The 11,604-nt window shown below is 38.6% G+C and overlaps 1 protein-coding gene across 1 annotated transcript; it reads right to left on the bottom strand.

Annotated features, from left to right (window-relative positions):
• Positions 1 to 549: 549 nt before the first annotated feature.
• On the bottom strand, positions 550 to 3,440 carry dmrta2 (DMRT-like family A2). Its single transcript, XM_079827421.1, has 2 exons — positions 2,520 to 3,440; positions 550 to 2,256 (listed from the first exon to the last, which is right to left on the bottom strand). Exons 1-2 carry the CDS (start codon positions 2,989 to 2,991, stop codon positions 1,397 to 1,399), a joined length of 1,332 nt encoding a protein of 443 aa, XP_079683547.1. The 5' UTR covers positions 2,992 to 3,440; the 3' UTR covers positions 550 to 1,396.
• Positions 3,441 to 11,604: the final 8,164 nt, after the last annotated feature.

Here is an 11,604-nt window from a genome sequence, read left to right as displayed (position 1 = left end):
CCTCATCAAATGTGCATTATGAACATTGGAGTGCTCGGTTTCTCCGTTAAATGAAGGCACACTGTCAATCCTACACTGCTGTTTACACTGTTGTATCTGCGGGGAGAAAGTAAACACTTGAGCTCTGGCGAGGGGGATTATGTCTCCATGGCGTCGCGCTTCAAAGCTGCAGCGATATACTCTCCGCGTGCACGCGAAATACAGTGCTTTGAGACTGTCTCTGTTTAAAGGCTTTCAGAATCGTTTAAAAGGAGAGCTTAAAATATCATTTCTCTTTAGTGAGTGAGCCGATACGAAAAAACTTTAGACATATTGCTCTGAAATATTAAAAACTAAATTTTAAATATTTAGCTATTTCTTTTATAAAATAGCCTATAGCTAGGATTTATAAAGTAAAAGTTTTGTCAAATAAATTAATTGTCTGTTATTAATTTTGTTAAACATTACTATTGTTGATGTTGTAATTATGAAATTGTTTCTTATTGTTAAAGTTGGTTAGCTATGCAAATGTGCTTTTAACGAACTTAATAGACAAAACAAGCAAAACATAAGAATAAAATAACATTTATTTTTTGCAAAATTTACACAGAGAAATGTACACGTCGCAACGCAGCAATTTCATTCAACAAACAATCGTTTTACATCTTTTTTTAGATCCCATTTGATGATTTTTTTTTGTTGAGAAAATGACTTTGACAAATATGACTTTATCATCAAGAAATGCAATATAGGCTACATTACTTCGTCGTGTAACACAATAGATCAATCACGAAGGGAACACAAATGTCTACTTGAGCCAGTAACCATATTGAATCCAAAAGAACTTCTGAACCACCTGTGTTCTGTTGAATGAACATGGCACGTTTTTACAGATACTGAGCAGAAAAAAGATGGAATAATAGACGTTCCACAATAACAATAATGCTATAGAATAGTCCCTTTTTTTTCAAATGATGAAGCAAATTATTCTAGGAATCGCACTATCATCACACGGGGGCTTAATCCGTTTGGTAAATAATCTAAATGGATTGTAACAAACGTGAAGGATTTTAAAATACACAATTTACATTACTTGAAAATACTATGGTTACTCTGCTAAAGGTCTAAAATAATTCACCTCCGGCTAATTTTGCGCTGAGGCAGTGTCAGTAACGCCATCCCGCTGGAAGATGGGTAAAAACTACTTTAACCTTTACACGTAACCATTTTCTTTTTTGATTAATCACAAACTTCAAAGAAGCCACGACCACCAAACACATTTTTCTCCTGGTGATTAAACTAGACATATTTTATATACAGAAACACAAGGCCCCGAGTCTTTAGTGATGAGGAATCTTCAGGCCTGGGAGTCTTAAAAGACATGAAACACTTTTCTCTACATTTGGAAAACATGATCTCACGGTTTCTCTGGAGTGTTGTTGACCAGAGGACCGTAGAGTCCATTGGTGTAGCTCTGATCTTTATGCAAGAGAGTCCTGTCTCTGATCAAGTCACTGAAGGCATAGTCCATTGGCGGCCTGAAGCCCAATGTTGGCATCAGACCTGTGGTGGAGTACGGAGTCATGAAGGCCAGGCCTCTGCTGTGCGCCGAGTACGCCAGCCGGAGTGGGTTCAGGCCCAAATGTGTACTGAGAGGATACGTGCTCGGGTCGGAGCCGAAGTGTGGCGCGTTGGGCTGCAGAGGGGAAAAGGCCGATCTATTGCTGAGCGTCATGGTTCCGGGTAGCACAGGCCGCGGGGTGGAGGACATGTGTGGCTGCGCGCTCTGCAGCATCCGCTCCGCCGTCCAGGACTCGTCTGGGCCCTTGGCTTGGCCGCTGTTGTTGAGGATTTGCTCTATGGCCTGCACCACGTCTTTCCCGCATCCTTGAAGCACAAGCTCCAGGACGCTGCGCTTGTGGTTGGGGAAAACCCTAGTCAGGATGTCGATGGCGTTCATCTGTCGCGATGCTGCTGTGGAGGAGGGCGAGGGCTCCTGCTCGTCTTTATCCGTTTCCGAGCCGGAGTCAGAGCCCAGCGGACTGATGGAGCCTGGCGTCTCATCGCCGTCTTTTAATGGTTTGGGAATCGGGGAACTCACGATGGACTCTCGGTCACCGTTTTCCGAACCCGAGCCGTGACGCATATCTGGAGACGACATTCCTGGAACGGATTCGGTGTCTGTGGATACGGATTTTCCAGCCGCTTGCTGTGAGGTCAACGATCCTGATAAATGTGTCTTGGGGAATAACTCGAACTTTTGGATGTTGGATTCTCCTGAAATAGATTGATGCACGTCAATAATTGCCATAAAATGCACTAAAATGCTTATTTTTGAGAGTGAAAGAAATAGGACATGCTAAATATGCCATTTTTTGAAAATCAATTTCAATGGTACGTTCTTGAGTTGGATAGGTTATTTGGATTTTTAAAAAGTTTTTGATGTTTCATTAAAGGTTCTTAATAGGTGTATTCTTTTCTAGAGATGCATATATTCTGAATGGAACCTTTATTTTTACAAGTATAATTGATCCACTTACCAGAGTTTGTATCGTTGTTAACTTGGCCAAAGACCTCATAGTTTTGCCGGGGAGGTATGATGCCGTTGGCAGCGGCCAGGGCTAGACCCTCTGCTGTGCCATAGAGCAGCTGAAGTTCTCTCGCCTCGTTCTCCTCCTGCGCCTGCTGTCTGCGGAGCGCAACCTGGGCGGCCATGACGCGCTGTCTCTCGGCGATCAGAGTGCATTTGGCACACATGCAGTCCTTCCATCTGCAGTAGCGCTTATGCCCCTTCAGCGCAGACACCACCCCGTGATTCCTGCACCGGGCGCACTTGGGCGTTCGTGGATACTTTTCCGTAGCGCGAAGCAACAGCGGCGGGCCCCTCAAGAGGTTACTGGCCATGGAAACCGGTATGGAGGCGGCAGCGGCCGCGGCAGCAGCGGCAGCGGCGCCCGGATGAACCTGCGACCCTGCCTGGGAGACGGGTGGCATCTCTGAACGAAGATCCATATTCTCCGTATCAACAAACAGTCGATCGATAGGTTAAAATACGCGCGCAACCGAAGTCTTCGATCGGAGATGTTTCATAAGCATTGGGCACAATCGATACGCGGCGAATTTCTTCAGCTCAGCACTTGAAGAAGAACACAGCCCGAATGCCAACGTCCAAGAAGAGATCAGAAAATAGGCTACTTGCGATTGCTTGTGAAAGTCCAGTGAGATCTTCAACTTGTTGCGCGCAGTCCACAAGCAGCCCAAATAAACTGTTTCTTTTAGAAATGGAGCTTTCGTTTAACAAAAATAAAATCAATTTGTATAACACACAAATCCATCGAATGCAATGCGAGACTAACTTTAAACTCAACGATCAGCCAGAGACAGTCTGAGAGAGCAGAGTTTGCTGCTGGAGCCAGTGTGAGACACTAACTTCCTCGAGAGATCTTCAGTGGATACAGATCCCTCTCGATCTATTGTTGCGCCCACGTTTTCATTAGACAAATTTGACAACAATGTGGCGCCTGTCATTGGCCAAAGGGGGAAGGAGCGATCTGATTGGCTTGTCTCTTTTTCAACTGTGTCCACCTGCGTTCTTTTCTCAAATAACAAGCATCACGCAGAGCTAAAACATAAAACTTTTATCATTAGAAATTATTTACTAAAATACAGGCAATGGATCCTGTAAGACAATTGACTACTGCTTGCTAGCCTACTATATATAGTATTCTTTAAACGCATCGTTGAACGATTTGGAATTATTAACTTGCCATTTAGTCAATATAGCTATCGGTCAAAAACTTGATTTTCCAGACCTCGAATATCAAACAAATAATTTTTTTCTTTACACGTACATTTTAGATGAGTAACTCTTTTTTTAACTTTTGAAAGACAAGATTTTGTTTTAAAGGTTTGCTGTAGTGAAGAGCCAATTCCTCGTAGAATGACGTCAATATCGATAAGCGCAAACGGTAAGTTGTCAAGCTAGATTTTAAGGGCAATTCGTTGTTTGTAATTGTTTACTGTAAACATTGTTTCTTCGTCATGTGTAGCATTCATTTAGAACTTACCCTGAATTAAACACACGCTATGTTCAATGTGCTTGGCATTTCTATTTAAACAGGACATGGGGATATTTGATTGTAGCCTAATTATGTGAGCTAAATTAAATTAACATTATTTATGTACCGCTTAAATCTCGCATGGTTTAACGCGATAGAGGGAATAGCTGTCTTTGGAAGACTATCACTTCTGTTTCTCTGTATTGTGTTGAACATCTTCTACATAATTAAACCCCTATATTTGTACTTGGCATCGTATTGTTTATTGTAAGCGTTGTTCTTGTTGCTTGTTTTGATGCGTTTCGAATATTTCTCATATAGCTTAAATGGCTATTTGATTATTTTTCAACGCTCTTCATACTTTTAAAAGTCTACCGATTGATCAAAATACGAAAATCAGCAGACATTGCAATTAGTAGTAGTAGCAATTATTATTGAATATTACAGAATTAGACGTCATTTTATTGTATGATTCGAAAGCGAGGATTATTATAAAACTAGGCAGTTTTTAAAATGCCAATGAGATTCTTTTAGCTTATGTTTGCAATGTTTTAATTTTTCTATTCGTACAGTAGCATAGTTTTTGCAACAATAAACAATAGTCATCCAATATTTTAAGATTATTTTGTCATAATTAAAAAATGCTTTATAAGGTATTTTTGAGCACTTTAAAATGCCTTTTGAAATACGCACTTACTGAGTTTATTCTTACAGCCAATTCATTTATTTACGCACTAATTTTACACTGTTCCGTTTCTTTTAAAATATGAAAATACTGTTTATATATGTTCAAAATGAAATGTTGTTTATAGCACATCTGCTATAAAAGCAACACAGCCGAATATTACTATTCATTTTTCTTTCTGAATAATAAATCGCGATTTGTCAAAGAATTTAAAGCAGCTTTTTGTCGTCTCTCTCTCTCTCTCTCTCTTTGGTACCTGGACTTTGAATTTCACGCACTCTTCGATAAAATGATGTGGGCCTGCACTGTTTCCCTGTCGCTCGGTTTCCTATTGTTTACACACTCAATCACAGTAAGCAAATGCCATCTGTCCCCCCGCCGCTCTCATCTGCACCTTTAATTACCCAACCAGCACACTAATAGAGACGATATTAAACTAAAGCTTTCTGACATTCAAAGTCATTATCTCGGCAGCGATCTCACGCGACTGAAAATAGACATCCCGAGATCATTACAAAACCGCAAGCAGGCGTTGATTGTTCATAAACTGAGAGATGATGAAAGCACAACTCTGAACAATTGTGATCTTTGACAGATATGGGAAGAATAAGCAACGGAGCAATGCTAGTCACAACTCTCGGAATGCGACTATACAAGCAAATTGTACTCAATGCAAAACGATTAAGGTAGAATAGAACACCAACAAATGCATTAAAGCTCACAATCTCAATATTTGGGATTCACAATGAACTTATTTCCTTAAGTTCTTGAGAAAAAAAAAAGCCAGGCCAATACAACGATCCAAACAACTAATCTAAACTTTTAAAATCTCAGAACAACCACAGAGCAAAAAAGAGTTCTTCTCCAAGACCAAGAGGCAATGAAAACCCCTTCATTTTTAAGATTGTAGGCTACATTTACTAATTCTGTTCGTGCAGAACCTATATAGCTATTTTATAGTTTAAATAATGAAGCCGGCCCTCTACACACTTTTACTACTTGGAAAAAGAAAACCTCCCCATTGAATGGGCGTCTCTGTGAATTCCAATTAAATGCCCCCGGGCAATTAAAACTGACTGTGGGCACTTAGGAAATTCAACATTCTTTCAACAGTTCATCAGACCTATGCATCAAAAACCCATACAAGGCTTTCACTCCCTTTAGAATCCGCACCGCTGACTGAGTTTTACACCTTTTTAAAGCGGCACAAAAGAGATGCTTGACCCGACATATGTAACAGCATGTCTCTGTTCCTCCAGTACCCCGGAGCGCCATTGTAAGGATCTTTCTCTCCGCTGATACCCGGCCGGAGCGCGGCTGGACCCAAACTGCCTCCCCGAGGAACTCCTGCTGGAATGGTTTGAGTGCGCAGAGCGCAGCAGAGGTTAGAGTAGCAGATAAAAAGGGGAATGAGGGTGCCGAGCGCGCGGGTTTTTAGGAAAACCAGTGTATTTACACGCTTCATCTCGTCTCCAAGTCCTCATTAGGTTGTTAACCTCTTGTTCACATGAAAAGCTGCCGCGCCGCGCAGGACCCTTGAGCGCAGCAATGGCATTCCCCTAAAGGCACAGAACAAAGCGCTTAAAATAACTGCGTTAAAATAAGCTTTTATTGGCTTACTCGGGATGGACGCTCGATGCGGCTTGCTTTAGTTTAAAAATATATTATTTTCAATTATGAATTATTTAGCCTATAAGCAGGCTATTCATTTTTGTAGTGTATTTATTTTAATCCACGCACTTAAACAATCAGGCATATCATTTGGTGCACTTTTATTATAGCCTTATAAAACAAAATAGTGGCTATTACAAAACAAGTTCTATAATCTTCGTGGAAGGCGCTGTCTAATTAATTTCAAATCAAATGTACAAAAAAAATGGTTACACTTTATTTTAAGGTGTCTTTGTTACACTGTAATTATATATAATTTAAGGAATGAGTAATATTACTACATGTAGCCTATAGGGTACAGGTTTAGTTGCATGTAATTATGCACAATTTATAGTTATTGCTATAGTAACAATGACACTGTAAAATAAAGTTACCAAAAATATTTTCACGACTTATCAACATTTTTTCTTTTGTCAAATCAACTTCAGATAACATAATATTTTGAATTTCTGTTGATTAAACCATCTCATTCATTGTATTAACTAAATTCTATAACTTAACCAGGTTAGGCACTTACTTAAAAAAAAAAAAAGTTTAACCAACAATAATATTTTTTAACAGTGCATGGGTAAAATATAGTCTACATTATTTAGTCTATTCTGGTCTTTTTATTGTTAACCGAAAATGGTAAAACTTTAAAATGAGAAATGACTTTTATCAAGGCGTCCTAATGTAACTGACCATTTTAGAAATAAAAAAACAGCTTATTACTGTAATCTTACTGTATAGACGCACTTTCTACACCAATGATGCAATGACAGATGAAATGATGCGAGTGTGTGTTCAGGCAGCAGCCAATTAAAATGCGGCCTCCGTCCATCCACATCTGCCTCCCTTTACAAACGAATCAAACAGAAAAGCAGGAACCCAGTGAAAGAGCGCTCATTGAGATCACAGATGGAGTATAGGTTTTTGCAAGAAATTTGAGAAACACCATTGTCCCAAATCCAAACTCAATGTGGTCCCACACAATGGTTCGGGCTTTGAGCTGCGCCGACTCAATTGGCCTTGTTTTTTAAACTTGAAGTGTTGAGCACAAAGACCGGCCTCCTAAATGTCACAACCGCTCCAAGTGGGGCTCTGCAGCGCGATGCTGTCTGAAAAAAGAAAAAGAACACAATTATGAAGCAATAATTACTCTGCTTCTCTTCGCACGCCACTGCGTCTATTCAGGCCCCTTTAGCCCCATTTAATGCTTTATCCTCGTCCACGATAATCCGAATACCACAGCTTTATTATTTTTTCTCCTCCCTTGCAGAATTTTTTTTATGAGACAGGAGTGGGAAAAGGGGTTTGTGCTAACCTGGACAATGGCCGTGTCGACTTACTTTCTGGACAGCTTTTTAATATCGAAAGATTAATGACAGTGTCACCGCTGAAAGCCTGCTGAACACTATAGTGAAATATTTATTAATAAATGCACCCGTTTCACCTGTTCTGCAATTAGAAAACTAGTAGTATTTGGCACAGTTAATTAATTGTACTCGCATTAATAAATTAATCAAGTATCGTCTTAATTTAAATCGTGAAAAGAGTTGTCACGTGTCAAAAAGCTGACCGTCGTCAACGACAACCTGATAAATAAATACATTTTGAGTAGCATTATACTATGCCTATTGATATTATTAATATAGCCCTGGTAAAAGTATAAACATTTCATTCAATGCAAAAATAAATTAATAAAATAGACATAGCTTGAAATAAAAATAAAAGCAGTTTACAGTAGCCTATCCTGCAGATTTACCTCACTTTGCGGAGTAAAATATGAATCTGACGGCTTAATGTTTCTTTGCCGTTTTTATATAAATTATAAATATTTACTAATCAATTCATATACTGGTAGTTGTTTGTCTATCAGGACAAAACTGTATTTGTGATTCACTGGAAAATAAAGTACAACAGTTGCAACTATTTCTGATGCCAGTTTTTTTTACTTGCATTATTTTTGGGGGGTTACAATTTTGACACCTTGATTAAGTGCTAGATTTGTCATTTATCATTATTATTCACCTATAATCTAGACCTCATCAAAACACATAACTAAATAAAATAAATTAAAATAGAATGCAATTTCTCAGCCTTCTGCTCACTGCTTCACTCTAAAAAATACTGGGTTAAAAACAACCCAATTTGGGTTGAAAAGGGACAAACCCAGCAATTGGGTTGTTTTAACCCACCGGTTGAGTTAAATATTTGCTTAAAACAACCCTATCGCTGGGTTAAAAAACCCAATTGCTGGGTTTGTCCATTTTCAACCCAACTTGGGTTGTTTTTAAACCAGCATTTTTTAGAGTGTTATTTCTTTCATAACCAATAACCAAACAGAGACTCAAACATTGTAAATTCAATTGTTCTTAAAACTCAGTATTGGCTACAAAAACTGAATGAATAAGTTTTTGGGAAAAAGTGCAAACTAGAATTGTAAAAATGCATTAAAAAGGGGAAGAGAGGCAAATTTAATTCAATTAATTAGAGAGACAAAAAAAAAGTGAATCGATTTAAAACTAGAAAACTACTTTGGGCAAACCATAATAAGCTAAAGCCTTTTCCCCTAATTGAAGAATCATCCATATACAGTCAAAAAGTAATCTGCAGTCTGTTAATCTTCAGGTCTCAATACCTAAAGAAAGTAAAATAAAAACTCTATTGAAGACTCTTGGAGATCCGTCAGGATGACTGAAGTATTTCTTTTGGTAGCAGCCAATAAAACTATTTCTGTTCACACCAACCCCTCCCGCCTCACTCACTCCATCCGCACACAATGCCCACCACAAATGAGCCCTCTTTTTCGGGCGACTCTTTAAGCCGCATAGATTCTGTTTCTCTAGCGTCTCTGAGAAAGTAAACTTTGAGTGACCCTCCAGGTTAGTTTAGTCTGGGATTTCAGCATCGTTGGGTGAGTGGATGCTGTGGGATCAGGAACTGCTTCAAAGAAGAGATCACTTGCGTCAAGAATTCTCTTCTCTCACCAAGGGCCAGCAGCATTCTTGACCCTTAAAGACTAGTCAAACATTATTGAACGCTTCCCTTTTGTTATTGAAGAATCGAGTCACCACCTGATGTTGCCAGAGGAGAATCGGTGTCACAGGAAGCCACAAAATTACTATTGTCTGTAAGTAGAGTTTGGGATCAAACCATGATGGCATTGGAAAATCGGATTCTTGATTGACAGCAGCTACAATTCAGGGTCAATGATTGAGACGTCACAGATCTGACAAGTCATCAGAAAAAGAAAAACACGCAAATAGCTCTAATAAACCTTTACTGATTCTATCTTTTGACAAGATAAAAAAAGATATGATATATATGATGTGTGTGTATATATATATATATATATATATATATATATATATATATATATATATATATATATATATATATATATATATATATATATATATATATATATATAGAGAGAGAGAGCCTACATGACATCCATCCATCCACCCGCCATATATAAATTTACATAATAAATCTCAAATAAATGGCAATAAAAATGTCATAATCCATCCACCCACCCACCCATCCATCCATCCATCAACCCACCCACCTCAATCAATTTACATAGTAAATCTCAAATAAATGGCAATAAAAATGTCATAATCCATCCACCCTCTATCATCCATCAACCCACCCACATCAATCAATTTACATAATAAATATCAAATAAATGGCAATAAAAATGTCATAATCCATCCACCCTCCATTTATCCATCCTCCAATCATCAATCCATCCTCTATTCATCCATCCAGCCATCCACCCACCCACATCAATCAATTTACACAATAAATCTCAAATAAATGGCAATAAAAATGTCATAATCCATCCACCCACCCATCCACTCATCCATCCATCCACATCAATCAATTTACATAATAAATCTTGAATAAATGGCAATAAAAATGTCTCAATCCATCCACCCACCCTCCATCCATCCATCCTCCATTCATCTATCCATCCACCCATCCATCCTCCGCACCCCCATTCATTCATCCATCCTCCATCCACTCTCCATTCATTCATCCATCCATCAACCCACCGACATCAATCAATTTACATAATAAATCTCAAATAAATGGCAATAAAAATGTCATAATCCATCCACCCTCATTTCATCCATCCATCCTCCATTCATTCATCCATTCATCCACCCTCCATTCAGCCATCCATCCACCCACATCAATCAATTTACATAAATCTCAAATGACAATAAAAATGTCAATCCATCCACCCACCCATCCATCCATCCATCCATCAACCCAACCAACCCACATCAATCAATTTAGATAATACATTTCAAATAAATGGAAATAAAAATGTCAATCATCCATCCATCCACCCTCCATTCATCCATCCATCAACACACCCACCTCAATCAATTGTTTATACATAATTTATACATAATAAATCTCAAATAAATGGCAATAAAAATATCATAATCCATCCACCCACCCACCATCCATCCATCCATCCTCCATTCATCTATCCATCCATCCTCCGCACCCCCCATTCATTCATCCATCCTCCATCCACTCTCCATTCAGCCATCCATCAATCCACCCACATCAATCAATTTACATAATAAATCTAAAATAACTGGCAATAGAAATGTCAATCCATCCACCCACCCACCCACCCACATCCATCAATTTAGAGAATACATTTCAAATAAATGGAAATAAAAATGTCAATCATCTATCATCCAACCAACCTCCATTCATCCATCCATATAAATCTAAAACAAACGGCAATAAAAATGTAAATCCACCCATCCATCCACCACCCACCCACTCTCCATTCATCCATCCATACATCCACCCATCCATCCTCCAACCTCCATTCATCCATCAACCCAGGGGGATCCATCCATCCATACATTTACATAATAAATCTCAAATAAATGTCAATAAAAATGTCATATTATTTATGAAATATTTATATAAAATCTAAAGGCTAATAAAATACATTTCAAAATTACCACACACAATGGGAGGAAAAACAATCAAAGTCCTCTGATTCAGGATTGGTGTTTTTTTTTTTTTCAAACAGGAGGATTACTGTTTCAATTGTGGGAATTATTGCACTCTTCTCATATTGCTCTGAACACACCTGCCAAAAGAACGTCGATTACAAAGTGTAGACAAGCCGGATCAAGCTGAAAGAAATATCATTTCACAATTTAAATGACAGCATTTCCGACCTGCACATCA

This window comes from Gobio gobio (assembly GCF_949357685.1).
Source record: "Gobio gobio genome assembly, chromosome: 10".
NCBI classification, from domain to species: Eukaryota; Metazoa; Chordata; class Actinopteri; order Cypriniformes; family Gobionidae; genus Gobio; species Gobio gobio.
Note: the sequence above shows the minus strand (reverse complement) of the source record. Positions and strands in the feature narration are given on the sequence as shown.